At 61.8% G+C, this 14,185-nt stretch overlaps 1 protein-coding gene across 1 annotated transcript in view; it reads right to left on the bottom strand.

Moving 5' to 3' along the window:
- Window positions 1–202: 202 nt before the first annotated feature.
- Window positions 203–14,185, bottom strand: part of ADAM11 (ADAM metallopeptidase domain 11) — a gene marked incomplete at its 3' end in the record, with an annotated part of 43,186 nt that continues 29,203 nt past the window's right edge. Inside the window, 14 exon segments of the mRNA XM_034756189.1 lie at window positions 203–321; window positions 894–1,062; window positions 2,252–2,371; window positions 2,813–2,912; window positions 4,459–4,522; window positions 5,106–5,156; window positions 5,489–5,569; window positions 6,080–6,172; window positions 6,723–6,794; window positions 7,504–7,603; window positions 9,399–9,450; window positions 10,164–10,254; window positions 11,236–11,320; window positions 13,461–13,627. Of these exon segments, the coding sequence (XP_034612080.1) occupies window positions 203–321; window positions 894–1,062; window positions 2,252–2,371; window positions 2,813–2,912; window positions 4,459–4,522; window positions 5,106–5,156; window positions 5,489–5,569; window positions 6,080–6,172; window positions 6,723–6,794; window positions 7,504–7,603; window positions 9,399–9,450; window positions 10,164–10,254; window positions 11,236–11,320; window positions 13,461–13,627 (1,364 nt within the window).

The following is a 14,185-nucleotide window of genomic DNA, read 5'->3' as shown; positions in this document are numbered from 1 at the left end:
GGGGGGGTAGTTCCCGGGGGGGGGGAGTTCCTGGGGCAGTGCTGGGTTGCAGGACTGGAGTGGGATCAGGCTGGGCAGGGAGGGGGGCGGGGATGTGTCACGGCTCTAAGGGAGGGGGACCACGGTTCTGGGCAGGGCTCCACATCTGGGTTCACACCGCCTGGCCCACGCAGGGAGGCGGGGGCTGGCAGCTGCGGGACACGGACCCTTGTATCTCTCGGTTTCGCCGGTGGGCCTGGGCTCCGGGATGGGGTCGTAGACGCTGCAGTCCTTCCCCGTCCAGTCCGCCTGGCAGATGCACTTGCCCTCGTTGCTGCAGACCTGAGGCAAAGGACCGGGAGGCGGGTGAGCGCTGCAGGGAGTCGAGTCCATCCCTGGCCAGGCCCTGTGCTGGCCGGGCCATGGGGCCTCCCTGGGGCTGCGATGGGGGCGCTCTGGCCTTCGGCAGCTCTGCCCCTCAATGCTGGGGCTCCCCAGGGAACACCCCACAGCTTGAGAGCCCTGAGCAGTGGGGCTGCTGTCTCTTCCACAGCCCAGGCTCCTCCCACCAGGGTTCCCATCCTGCCCCATGCCAGCCATCCAATCAGTCTAATCCACTGCCATGGGGCAGCGCTAGGAGCAGGCGATTCATGGTGTCCAGGCAGCGCCCCCCTCAGGCAGCAACATGCATGCACCTCGGCGCGCAGGAGAGGGGGAGGCCAGAGCTCAGCACAGGAAGGAGACCAGCTGCTCCCTGCGGGGTGGAAATCAGGTAGTGAAGGTGGGAGACGCTGGGTGCCCCTGGGCAAGGTGTCACCTCTGTGCTCCCATGCTGTGAGGCCGCCTGCCCCGCAGAGCTTCTCCTTGTGGGCAGAGGGAGGCCTGGCACGTCCCAGCCCCCAGCAAGGACTCACCCCATGGTCAAAGCAGATCATCCCGTCCCAGCTGCTAGGGCAGGCGCTGAAATTGAAGGCTGCTGCGGGAAGGCATTTGTGGTCAAGACACAGCATGCTGGGGCCGCAGGGCGTGCCGTCCTCCACGTAGCTCAGATCCGAGCCGTCCACCAGCTGGACGTGCCCACCTCTGGGGAGGGGAAGGGAAGAGCAGCTGAGGGAGGGGGCAGGTGACACTGTCCATGCCCCAGGGGGTGGCTAACATGCCCCAAGGCCCAATGGGGGAGCAGGCTGGGGACGGATCTGTGTCAATCGTGAACCCCATCCTGCATCACAGCCTCCTGGGAGGATCGGAGCCTCTGCGGTGGAGTTATTGCAGAGCTCGGCAGGGCCAACAGCGCTGCCTGATGCCACCAGGCACTGCCTCTGAACAGCTCTCCGCACCGCAGCAGAAACGGCCCCACTGCCATGCGAGAAGAGCTGCCTGCCCACAGACGCTGGCCAAACCCCGCTTCACCGGCGGGCCCAGGCCAGGGTGCTGAGCTCAGGCCAGTGCCGGTTCCCAGCGAGCTGTGAGGGGGAAGCGTCTGTGGGTAGGAGCCTGTTATATGAGTCCAATGAGCAGAGGTCGCCAGCGGGATGTTTCCATTTCCGGGGAGGTGGATTAACGACAGCGATGGAAGACACTCCTCCCCGCCCCCCCGGCCAGTGCTGTAGGAAGCCTCTGCACCCTGGCACCGAGCGGGGCGGCTGTAGCGGGCACATACCCTAGTCTGTCTCCTTGCTCGCCGCACACTCGCTCTGAAGGGCGTGATTGAGACCCCAGGGCTTCCAGAGCCAGGGCCCTCGGAGACGTACCGAAGGGACTGGGGCTCTGGACAACTGAGGCCCTGCTTCCGGGGTCTGCCCCTGGGGCCAGGAGTTGGCAGTGCCCAGAGCCAGGAGGCCGAGCAGCACAGGGGGCCCTGGAGAACCACAGAAGAGAACTGCCGGGGAACACTGGGCTCCGGGGCAGCCGAACTGACAGGCTACAACGGAGTTCTCCCAAAGCCCAGCTCCGCTGCTCCCCCATCCCACAGTGCCCTGGGGTAGGTGCTCCCAGCATGCACTGAGGGGGTCACTTGGAATCAGAGTCATATGGGATGCGCTGAGCCAGGAGAGGGCAACGGAGCCGATCTCACCGTGGCCAGTCCTGCGTCAGGGGTTTCCTGTTGGGACACCCCCCAGCCCTGCCCTGGAGCAGCGATGAGACGCTCCCCAATCCTTGGTCTCACCAGGCCCCCAGGGCTGGGGAGCTGGCCTGGCCCAGGAGGGCCAAGGCACTGAGTCCCCTGAGCGAAGTCGGGCGGCTGGACCTGGCCCGGGGCAGCCCCGCCCACCTGCAGTCGACGTATCTGTTCTGGTGGTAGAAGGTCATCGTGGTGATCTCCCCGCTGAGCTCGCCCAGCCGCGGCACGCCCGTGATGTTGGTGCACAGCAGGTAGCCGCACAGGACGTCTCTGCAAGACAGACACAAAGTGCAGAGGGGTGGGCCCAGGGTACCCACTCCCGCCCCAACCCAGCCCCAGCCCGCCCAGCCCAGTTGTGGGAGGGGAGAGTGGGTCAGGACAAGGAGCACCAGCAATACACTTGGTTTGACAGCTGCCAATCACCGCGTGGCCACGCCCCACTGCCCTCGCTGGCCTGGCAGGCTGGTTACAGGGGCTGGGCCTGGTGGCAGGAGAGGGGGTGGCATTCCCTGGGGGTGGTGGTAAGACCCTACCCCCTGGCCCAGAGCAGGTGCCGACCAGATGGTGGCAGACCGTGGAGGGTGGGTGGGAGGAGGTGGAGGAAGGCCAACGCTGGGGCTGTGTGCACTGGGGCTGCGGGCAGCAGCTGGCATTGACAGAGGATGCTGCGATGCCCACACCTCACCTGGCAGACTGGGCCCCAGCACTTACTGCTTGCTGCACTGCACCCAGGCTGGGCCCTCGCGCCCACAGTTCCCTCTCTCGGTCCCTTCCACGTTCAGCTTCTCGTAGCAGAACCTGTCGGCAGCCGCTGTGGTGGGAGGGGAACAAGAGAGGGGGTTACCTGCAGACATGGTCCTGTCCTCCCCCTGTGCCCCAGGCAGGGCGGTGTGGAAGCAGAGGCATGTGCTCTGGCACACAGGCCGGGCTCAGCCCGCCAATGCCAAGCGCCTGCCTGGCAGAGCCCAGCCGGGAGCACATGGGCCAGGCGTGTCCGTGTGGGATCACGTGGGGGGACCCGGCCGTCTCGCTCCTTCTTTACACACACGTCCCTTAGCGGTGGGGCAGGGAGCGTTAGCTGAGTCAGTGCCGGAGCCACAAACAGAACCCAGGAGTCCCAGACCCCAGAACTGCCCGAGGTGCCTTCCTTCAGCCCTGGGCTGTAGCCCGGTTACTGCCCACAGATGTGCAGCACCATAGCTGGTCCCACAATGGCTGCATTCACAGAGCCCCGTGGCTGAGCATGAACAAGGCCATGTGGGGGGCTCAGCCCCAGTGTTACAGGTGCGGCCGGCAGGGCCGTTTCCTTCCCACACACTCCAGTGGCACCCGGGTTTCTGCAGAGCGGGGCAGGCTGTGAGGCACTGGGAGAGGGACTAGCTGTGCGTACGACAGGTGATATGCAGAGCACCAGAGAGCCCGAGCTGGGACCACTGCTCAGCCAGGCAGCGTCTGACCAGCCGCAGGCCTGTCCCCGGCTTTTCCACTGGTGTGTGTCGCTGCATGGGAGGCAATGGACCGACTGGTGGGAACGGGAGGGCAGCCAGTCCTGTTGGGGTCCATGGGGGCGTAGGCAAGAAGAGAACTAACCCATAGGGATGTCTGGCCTCACTCATTTCAATGGGCCTTGACCCTTAATATCCATAGTGTTTATTGCAAATATCTGGGCCAGGTTCTCCATTGCCCTCACCCCGTGCCACCCGTTACGCTGGTGCCAGGGGTCCTGTTTGAAGCCAGGTGCATCACGCCTCCTCGGCACTGATGCGCTGACAGTGTGAGGAGGATGGGAGCCATGATGTTTCCTTTGGCAGGTTCCCTTTAACTGAGGGCTTCCAAGCGGCGTCTCTGCTGGCCGAGGAGAAGCCGGCCGCAGGGGGATCTGCAGTGTGAAATCGCTGGAAGCGAATCAGGGTTTGATGTGGTTTTGCTTGAGAGTAAGCAAAGGGCCCGATTCTGCTCTCACTGACTGTGCGGTAACCTGGACGTGACTCTATGGAAATCTGGGTAGCGAGGCCAGCAGGCAAGGAGGGACACAGGCACCCCGGGAGAGCCTGTAGTCTGTCTGCGGCTGTCGCAGAGGATTAGAGGGCTGCTCTGGGAGAGAGTGACGTTGCCGGGGGCAGTGCACCCAGAGCGCCCATGGCAGAGATGGGCTCACAAGGCCTCAGACCCCGGAGCTGCCACCTCGCACTGCGCAGCGCTGCACTTATCGCTCTGAGGGCCTCACCAATGGGGCCGCTGAGCCCTTGGTCACTGGCGTTCAGCCTGCTCTGCACCCCTGCCCTGTGCACGCGCTCCCTCATCTCCCTGCAGCTCTGCACCCCCAGGCCAGCTGGAGAGCTCAGCCAGGCACTTACCACGCCCCCAGAGTGCATTGCACTGTCTGTCCCTGGTTTTGCACCTGCCCCCATAGCACCGGCCCTGTGGAGCAGAGAGAGCCGATTTCACACAGCGACACTTGCAGATGGGCACACACGTGTTGACATGCTCCCAGGCCTTGGCATGGGGACTGCAGCCAGACAGCCTGAGGCAGGCATGAAAGAGTTCACTGGAGCAGCAGTGTCCCTGGCGGGCCGGCTTGCTGCCTCAGGGCGTGCGTCAGGCCGGGCTGGATATGGGAGTCACTGGGAGCCTGTTTAATGGAGCAGGTGTGCCAGTGTGTGTGCACAAGCAGCAGTGTCAGGCAGTCTGTCTGCGGGAGCAGGCACGTCTGCCATTCCGGGGGAGTGGGCATGGGGCCGTGCCAACCAGCCTGTCCAGAGAGTAGACACAAGGGTGTGAGGCCATGCCAACCAGCCTGTTGGGGGAATGGGCAAGGGGGTTTGGGGCCGTGCCAACCAGCCTGTCTGGGAAGCGAGGATGGGGGTGTGGGGCCATGCCAACCAGCCTGTCGGGGGAGTTGGTGCAAGGCTGTGCCAATCAGCATGTCCAGGGGAGTGGGCACAGGTGAGCCCATGTGGGGGCAGGGGCGAGCGGACATGCCTACGCTCTGCAGGGCTGTTACCTGCTCGTGGTCGCAGAAGTAGCCGTCCAGCTTGTGCAGGTTGGGTGGGCACTGCAGAGAAAGAAAGAGGGTCTCCATGGGCCCTGCTTGCACACAGCTCTGCCAGTGCCCCGCCGCCATCCCAGCTCTGTCCCCCACACCACAGCACACCCCACCAGTCCCCCTCAGTCCTAAGCCAGCACCTGCCCAGCAGGCACCCCCACAGCTGCTCCAGGGCCAGGATTGGGGCTCTGGCATTGGCCAGCTGGGAGCAGCGCCGCCAGGGGCAGGGCCGGGGGCGCAGCACAGCCTATGCGCTGGAGACAGTTTGCTCCAACGCCACCGCAGAGCTGCCAGGCGGGTGTCCTGACTGAGCTCCCGCCCCTGCCCCCAGCCCCCCTCACCTGGCTGGAGTCCCCAGTGCAGCTCTCTGGGATGTCGCACTCATTGACAGCTTCCCGACACGGTGTGCCCCGCGGCTCGTACTGAAAGAGACGGGAGCGAAGGCCATGACCGACGGGGTCCAGCATCAGCACAGCCGAGTCCCCGAGGCAGAACTCCCCCCTCCAGGCTGGCTGCAGCACCCTCACCACGTCCCGGCCAGGGCATGTACTCAGCCCCTCGGGGTGACCCATATCGCAGCCCAGCGCTGTGACCTGGGTCCGGGCTCCTGGTGCTCTGCCTCCGGGCGGTCCTTTGGCGACTCACTCCCTGTGCAGGGAGGGGCCCGGGAGCTGGCTCTGTCCCTCCCCGCCCTGCAGTGGAGCCAGGATCCCAGGCTCTGTGCTCTGCCTGGGAAGGCCAGGGCAGGGACTGGCTTTGGGTTGGTACCTCTGGCACATGAATGGTTCATTAATAACCTGTCCTGCCCCTGGCGGGTGCTGCCCTCTGCTGGAAGGGCCCTGCCCAGGCGCTTGTGACTGCGTCGCCCTCTAGTGCCCGCAGTCTGCATTAGCCGCTGGTAGGCCCCGTGCAGGGCCTCTCGCCAGTCTCACCTGGCAGCCTTTGCAGCAGAGCCCGTCGCTGCACATGGCATTGTGGGTCAGGGTGCATTTCTTGCAGCAGTTCCCGCCGCCCTTTGCACACTCCTGCCAAGGAGAGACATAAGCAGATGCCCGTGATGCCTGTGCCTAGGAGCGAATGCCCCAGGGCTGGTCAGTGTGAGACACCACATCCTCCTGCTTGGGGGCTGTGGGGTTAAGGCTGAAATCCTCCAAGCAGCCAGCAATGCCTGCTCCCGAATCTCCCCCTCCCCGTGCCCTCCCCGAGCCCCGGCACTCACACTCTGACCTGCCCCGTCTCTGCCTCCCCAGTGCCTGAGCCCGACGGGAGCAGCAGGGCCAGACTTCGGGAATCCTCTATTGCGTGTGATGTGTGTCTTCGCTCCTGCTGCACTGCAGGGGGTGGGGGCAGGCCCCAAGACATGGTAACAGCTCCAGCAGCCCAGGCCTCTCCCCACCTCTCCCTCAGCCCCACCTTACAACACCTGGTCCCTGATCAGGGTGGGGGGCAAGTGCCCAGCCCCCAATGTCCCCATCCCACAACTGTGCTCCTCCCCCGATGCCCTCCACCCCAGTGGCTCACGGGCAGACTGGGGGAACTGAAAACAGGCACCGCCCCTCCTGCGCAGCCCCTCACCGCAAGCGAGCCGCAGTCACATTCCTCTCCGGCCTGCACAAAGCCATTGCCGCACTCAGGGGGGTCCAGCAGCTGCAGGGGAGAAGAGAGACGGGGAGATGGTTCCTGCAGCTTTCACTCCCTCCCTGGGCCCTGCCCAGGGCTCCCCGTGTGACCGGGCAGGAGGGAGCCAGGCAGCTGGGGTGCAGGACATGCTTCCAAGGCCTTCCTGGACCCGCCTCTCCTGTGCCGGGAAGCTGGGCTGGGCTCGTCCCCGGGAGTTCAGGGCCCCTTGGAACGGGAAGGGGCTGCGGCCACGGGAAATGCAGTCTGGGAGACGAGCAGCTGGCTCCTTTGCTGCCTGAGGCGAAGGCGGCAGGCTCTGGGTCCCACGCTGGCCCCACATACAGGAAGGGGGAACTCTCCACTCCAGATCGTCTGCTGGGGGCTTGGCAGGCTTCCACCTCAGGAGCAATCGGGTGCCCCTACCCTGCAAGCCAGCGCTTCTGGAGCCTCGGTGGCACCCGCCCAGGCACCCGCCCTGCCCTAAGGTGACCCCGCTCCTGGGGCCCTCTCAGACCTGGGCCTGTCTGCTCGGCCAGCTGGCCAGGGGCTCGTGTTCGGCTGTGGACACGTGTGGCCCAGGAGCTGGGAGGGAGCCCACGTCCCCCCCGCCCAGCGAAGGGGAACAGCTCTCGGGACTGTGCTGCCCGGGCCATGGCAGAGCAGCGCTGCCAGGGCAGGCAAGAGTCCAGCCCACAGGCCTGGCCGGGGGGGGGGGGGGGGGGGGGGGGGGCGTTACCTTTAAGGGTTTGTTAAAGAGGCAGCTGCCCCCACCCTCCTGCAGGAACTGACTGTACTCCTCGATGCTGCAACGGGAGAACTTGCGCGGGAGGTAATACCTGCGGGGAGGAGCCAGCAGTTACCGCTGCCATGGTCAGAGCAATGTGCTACGCTCCCTTCTCCCCCCCACCCCAGCCAGGGCTATGACACTAAACTGGGAGGAGTGGTAGATACGCTGGAGGGTAGGGATAGGATACAGAGGGACCTAGACAAATTAGAGGATTGGGCCAAAAGAAATCTGATGAGGTTCAACAAGGACAAGTCCAGAGTCCTGCACTTAGGACGGAAGAATCCCATGCACTGCTACAGACTAGGGACCGACTGGCTAAGCAGCAGTTCTGTAGAAAAGGACCTAGGGGTTACAGTGGACGAGAAGCTGGATATGAGTCAACAGTGTGCTCTTGTTGCCAAGAAGGCTAACAGCATTTTGGGCTGTATAAGTAGGAGCATTGCCAGCAGATCGAGGAACATGATCATTCCCCTTTATTCGACATTGGTGAGGCCTCATCTAGAATACTGTGTCCAGTTTTGGGCCCCACACTACAAGAAGGATGTGGAAAAATTGGAAAGAGTCCAGCGGAGGGCAACAAAAATGATTAGGGGGCTGGAGCACATGACTTATGAGGAGAGGCTGAGGGAACTGGGATTGTTTAGTCTGCAGAAGAGAAGAATGAGGGGGGATTTGATAGCTGCTTTCAACTACCTGAAGGGGGGTTCCAAAGAGGATGGATCTAGACTGTTCTCAGTGGTGGCAAATGACAGAACAAGGAGTAATGGTCTCAAGTTGCAGTGGGGGAGGTCTAGGTTGGATATTAGGAAAAACTTTTTCACTAGGAGGGTGGTGAAGCACTGGAATGGGTTCCCTAGGGAGGTGGTGGAATCTCCTTCCTTAGAGGTTTTTAAGGTCAGGCTTGACAAAGCCCTGGCTGGGATGATTTAGTGGGAATTGGTCCTGCTTTGAGCAGGGGGTTGGACTAGATGACCTCCTGAGGTCCCTTCCAACCCTGATAGTCTATGATTCTATGTGCCCTCCGCACAGTCTATTTCCTACACACTGCGTCCTGCCCAGCTCAGCAGGAGACACGCACTAGATGCCTAGAGTCATTCCCAGCCCTGGAGTGCCAGGGGCTGCAGGCCAGTCCCTCTGCTGAGGCTCCTGCAGCATCAGCCGTGAGAGCAAGGCAGTGGATGCCCCATGGGGTCAGGCTGGACTGCCACATCCTGGCTGCTGTGGGCTTAGCTCGGTCCCTCAACAGCGCATAGCAAGGGTCACCACCAGCCCAGGGCAGACTGTAGGCTGGGAGGAGGCTCTCTGAGCACAGAACAGGCGAACTGAACATGTGTGGCTGCTGTTCACCTCGCTGGCAGGCCAGCCTAGGAGCCGTGCTGGCCAGGAGCCGCTCTGCACAGCAACACCAGCGAGATCAGCTAGTGAAGCGGGCGGTCCCGGCCTCACCAGCCAAGCCGAGCATCTCTCTGTGCTTCAAGAGTGACCTACTCTTGGACAGCAGGGGGTGCAATGTGCAGTGTACTCTGGGGCACTGCCCCTTGTGTGCCCCATGCCAGCAGAGGTGCCCTTCATGTACCACATGTTGGGGGGCCCTTCATGGCAGCAGCTGGTGATCAGCAAATGCCCTGCCCAGGGCTCAGAAATGGCTGGTGCCACCCATATGTTTTACCAGCACATCTGTGAGCCCACTGCCATCTTGTCCCACCCCCATCGGCTCCAGGCGCCAATCAGAGCTGCTGTGCATGCCGATGGACAGCTGGTCCCTGCTCTCACCCAATCCCTCCTTGGCTCAGATTCCCGGGACGCCAAGCCCCCCCTCGCCCACTGACCAGAAGGGAACTCACCCCGTGTCTTCCATGATGCAGCCCAGCCAGGAATCTGGACACCGGCAGTCCCCTGCGGAGAGACGGGACAGCGCTTTAGGGAACCCCAGCCCTTGCCGTGCCGTCATGGGGCCAAAGCGCAGGCACTGAGCCCCCCGGTAACTCCGCCGGAGGCATCTGGAAAGAGCCTCCCCCCTGGCGCTCCCCAGGCCGTACCTCAGCAATGGGGACACGTCACCCCCTTCTGTCATTTCAGGATGCAGCCCCAAACTGGCTTCCTAAGTCCTCAAAGCCAGGATTTGCGAGTTTGCTGCTCGGCCTGGGACGCTGACCCATCCCGAGTGCAATCTCACCCCCGCCCTCAGGACTGAGCCCCCCCGACTGTACATGCTGGCAATGGGGCCATCCCACCCCCAGCTCTGCAGCCTGTTCCGGAGGCGCCTTGCACCTTGGAAAGAGTAGTGGGCACGTCTCACTGCCCCTGCGCCTGACCCTCCAAACCCCTGCTTAGCCCCATCATCCCAGCCACCCGCCCCAGCACAGCCTGCTTTGCCCCTAGTCAGTCACTTCTAACTCCCGCCCCTCCCCGGCCCACCGCACACCCGCAGCCAACCTGTGCCCACACACTCCACCTGTACCCATCCACGGACTGGCCTAGCTGTGCCCTGCTTCGCACAGCCTGTGCCCTTGCACACCCGCCGACTGCACGGCAATGCCGGCTGCTCTTGGCACCCCGTGCCGGTGTCAGTGCCAAACATTCAGCCCTCTGCACGCTCGGCGCCGTACCTGCGGCGCGCCGCTGCTTGTTCCACATCATGCCGACGTTCTGCCCGAGGGTCTGAGCGAGAGTCACAGCCATGGCGCCGACGTTCCCGTACTGCTGGGGCGGCGAGAGAACGGCAAAGCCATCAGAGCTGCTGGGAGGGGAGAGACGCCAGCATCCCCCGTCTGTGCGCTCGTCCCCTGGGCTCCCTGAGCTCCCACCAGCCCCTTCACAGCTTCGTATCCATCAGGTTCCAGCCCCCCTGCCAGATCCTGCAGCCCCACAACCTTCCAGAACCCTGCCCCACAATCCCATCCTCCCCTCCCCCGGATCTTGCAGCCCCACAACTTCCCAGAACCCTGCCCCACAATCCCATACCTCCCCAGATCCCACAACCTCCCAGAATCCTGCCCCACAATCCCATACCCCAACCCCAGGATCCTGCCGCCCCACAACCTCCCAGAATTGTGCCCCACAATCCCATACCCCCCAGATCCCACAACCTCCCAGAACCCTGCCCCACAATCCCATCCTCCCCTCCCCCGGATCCTGCAGCCCCACAACCTCCCAGAACCCTGCCCCACAATCCCATACCCCAACCCCTGGATCCTGCAGCCCCATAACCTCCCAGAACCCTGCCCCACAATCTCATACCCCAACCCATGGATCCTGCCACCCCACAGCCTCCCAGAACCCTGCCCCACAATACCATTCCCCCCCTCCCCCGGGACCTTGCCCCCCCCCCCCCCCCCCCAACCCCCCCCCCCCCCACCCCCTTCCCCCCCCCCCCGGATCCTGCAGCCCCACAACTTCCCAGAACCCTGCCCCACAATCCCATACCCCTCCCCCCAGATCCTGCAGCCCTACAACCCTTTACAATCTTGCCCCTCAATCCCATGGCCTCCCAGTGCAGTCCACAGCCCCTCAGTATCCTGCTCTGTAGCCCAACACCCTCCCACTGCTCCCCACACCTCCTATCTCCAAGGGGGAGGCTGTGTTTGGCTGAGGGTCAAAGCTGCATGCAGAGGACCATGTTCCCTCCAAGCCCCTGGACTCCTCTGCCCCAGAACAGGCAGGACTCTCTTCCCCACCCACCTCATTGACACCCCCACCTCGGGTGAGGGAGCAGATCCCTCCCACGTAGGCCGTCCCGCTGCGGCTGCTCTGGAACGTCCTCCCGCTGCAAGGGAACAAGGAGAGACGAGGTGAGTGGTGGCAGCCCAGCTGCATGGCTCTTAGTGTCACTAGCACCCAAGGGCTCAGCCCTGGCTGGGCTTGTGAAAGGAACCTTCCACGGAGGAGGGAATGGAAAGACAACACGACTCTCCTGTCGAAAGACAGGCCTGGGAGCCAGGACTCCTGGGTTCTCTTCCTGGCTCTGCTGCTGACTAACAGCTTCAGGCTTCCCCCTCCATGTCTCATAGACCCATACACTTAAGGCCAGAAGGGACCATCATGATCATCTAGTCTGCCCTCCTGCACATCACAGGCCCCAGAACTTCACTCACCCCCTCCAGTAACAGACCCCTAACCTCTGGCTGAGTTACTGAAGTCCTCAAATCATGGTTTAAAGACATCAAGCCAAGTTACAGAGATCCCAGCATTTACACTACTTCAAACCAGCAAGTGACCCGTGCCCCATGCTGCAGAGGAAGGTGAAAACCCCCCAGTGTCTCTGCCAATCTGACCTGGGGGGAAATTCCTTCCCAGCCCGATATGGTGATCAGTTAGACCCTGAGCATGTGGGCGAGACCCACCAGCCAACACCTGGGACAGAATTCTCTGTAGTAACTCAGAGCCCTCCCCATCTAGTTAGTGTCTCATCACCAGTCATTGGAGATATTTGCTAATAACAGGTGCACATGGGCCGTATGCCACTGTAGGCAGTTTCATCATCCCCTCCCCTCCCCTCCATAAACTTATCAAGCTCAGTCTTGAAGCCAGTTAGGATTTTGCCCCCATTGCTCCCCTTGGGAGGCTGCTCCAGAACTTCACTCTGATGGTTAGAAACCTTCACCTAGTTTCAAACCTAAACTTGTTGATGGCCAGTTTATAGCCATTTGTTCTTGTGTCCACATTGGCCCTTAACTTAAATAATTCCTCTCCCTCCCTGGTATTTATCCCGCTGATATATTTATAGAGAGCGATCAGATCTCTCCTCAGTCTTTGTCTGGTTAGGCTAAACAAGCCAAGTGCTTTGAGTCTCCTCTCCTAAGGTAGGTTTTCCATTCCTCGGATCATCCTAGCAGCCCTTCTCTGCATCTGTCCCGGTTTGAATTAAACTTTCTTAAACATGGGAGACCAGACTTCCACAGGGTGTTCCAGATGTGGTCTCACCATTGCCTTGTATAATGTCAATAAAACTTCCCTGTCTCGACTGGAAATACCTTGCCTGATGCATCCTAGGATCACATTAGCCTTTTTCACAGCCGCGCCACATTGGCAGCTCATAGTCCTCCTGTGATCAACCAATATACCAGGTCTTTCTCCTCCTTCGTCACTTCCGACTGAGAAGTCCCTCACTTATGGCAGAAGTTTTTGTTGTTTAGTCCCTAAATGCATGACTTTGTACTCTGCACTATTCAATTTTATCCCATTTCTATTACTCCAGTTTTCAAAAGTCATTCAAATCTTCTTGTAGGATACTCCAGTCCTCCTCCCAACTTCCTGTCATCTGAAAATTTAATCAGCACACTCCACTTTCTGTGCCAAGGTCATTGAAAATGTTAAATAAGTTTCATCCCAGGACCAATCCTGGAGGAACTCCACTTGTAACCTCCCTCCAGCCTGACAGTTCACCTTTCAGTATGACCTGCTCTAATCGCCCCTTTAACCAGTTCCTTACTCACCTTTCAATACTCATATTAACCGCCATCTTCTCCAAATTAACCAATAATCTCCCATGTGGAACTATATCAAATGCTTTACTGGAATCCAGATGGATGAGATCTACTGCATTTCCTCAGTTTCCCCATCTATAAAATGGGGATGATGACCCTGCCCTACCTCATGGAGGACTGTGAGGATTAGTTAATCAGAGTTCAAATCACAAAGAGTATTCTCAACATGAGCCTCTCCCAGCAGGGGGTGCTGTGGGGAGCAAGGTAGGGGCATTGGCTGTGGGGGAGCTCTGGGCTACTCCAGTCCCGGCTTTTCCCAGCAGGGGGCACTGTGGGAAGCGGGGCTGCAGCACCAGCCATGGGGGAGCTCTCGGCTACTCCAGTCCCGGCTTCTCCCAGCAGGGGGCGCTGTGGAAAGCGGGGCAGGAGTGCCGGCTGTGGGGGTAGTGAGGAGGGCCGCACGGCCGTCCCGGCTCTCACGAGAAGAGGTGAACAGCATCGCTCTGCTCCGGCAGCGCCTCCGTCCGGTATCTCATGAAGTCGCTCAGCGTCTGCAGCGAATCCTCCCCCACGTGGATCTTGTCCTCGGAGGCCCACGTTTCCATGGCCACCAGCACGATGCGCGTGTTCAGCTGCTCCTTGTATATCTGCAGTGGCAGAGGAGGGGGGCAGGCCATTACCATCCCGGCAGCCTTTGCAACCTCCCCAGGCTCCTGTGACATGAGAGCTGTGCATGGCCCTCCCCAGGCACCCCTGCTCTCTCAGCAGGGAAGGGCCCTACGTCCCTGTCCCCCCCCACGCACCCATCCAAGCAGGTCAGCCGGCAGCGGGAGAGGCAGCGAGCCGGATGTCCCCGCACAGCCAGCACTCACCATGTCCGCCAGGTTCACCACAGACTTGGCAAAGTTGCTGGTGAGGACCACAGACCGGCGCATCTGTTCGAACTGGAAAAGAACACACACAGGAGAGCAATGGAGGGTGGCTCTCACCCACCCGCCACAGCGCCCCCCCTGGGAGAGGCCAGGGCTCTGGGAGCTCCCCCCACAGCCAGCGCCCTGCCCCGGTGCCCACAGCGCCCCCCCTGGGAGAGGCCAGGGCTCTGGGAGCTCCCCCCACAGCCAGCGCCCTGCCCCGCTGCCCACAGCGCCCCCCCTGGGAGAGGCCAGGGCTCTGGGAGCTCCCCCCACAGCCAGCGCCCTGCCCCG

The sequence above is a fragment of the Trachemys scripta genome, chromosome 23 (assembly GCF_013100865.1).
Source record: "Trachemys scripta elegans isolate TJP31775 chromosome 23, CAS_Tse_1.0, whole genome shotgun sequence".
NCBI classification, from domain to species: Eukaryota; Metazoa; Chordata; order Testudines; family Emydidae; genus Trachemys; species Trachemys scripta.
The sequence above is the reverse complement of the archived record's forward strand: the minus strand, read 5'-3'. Positions and strand labels throughout refer to the sequence as shown.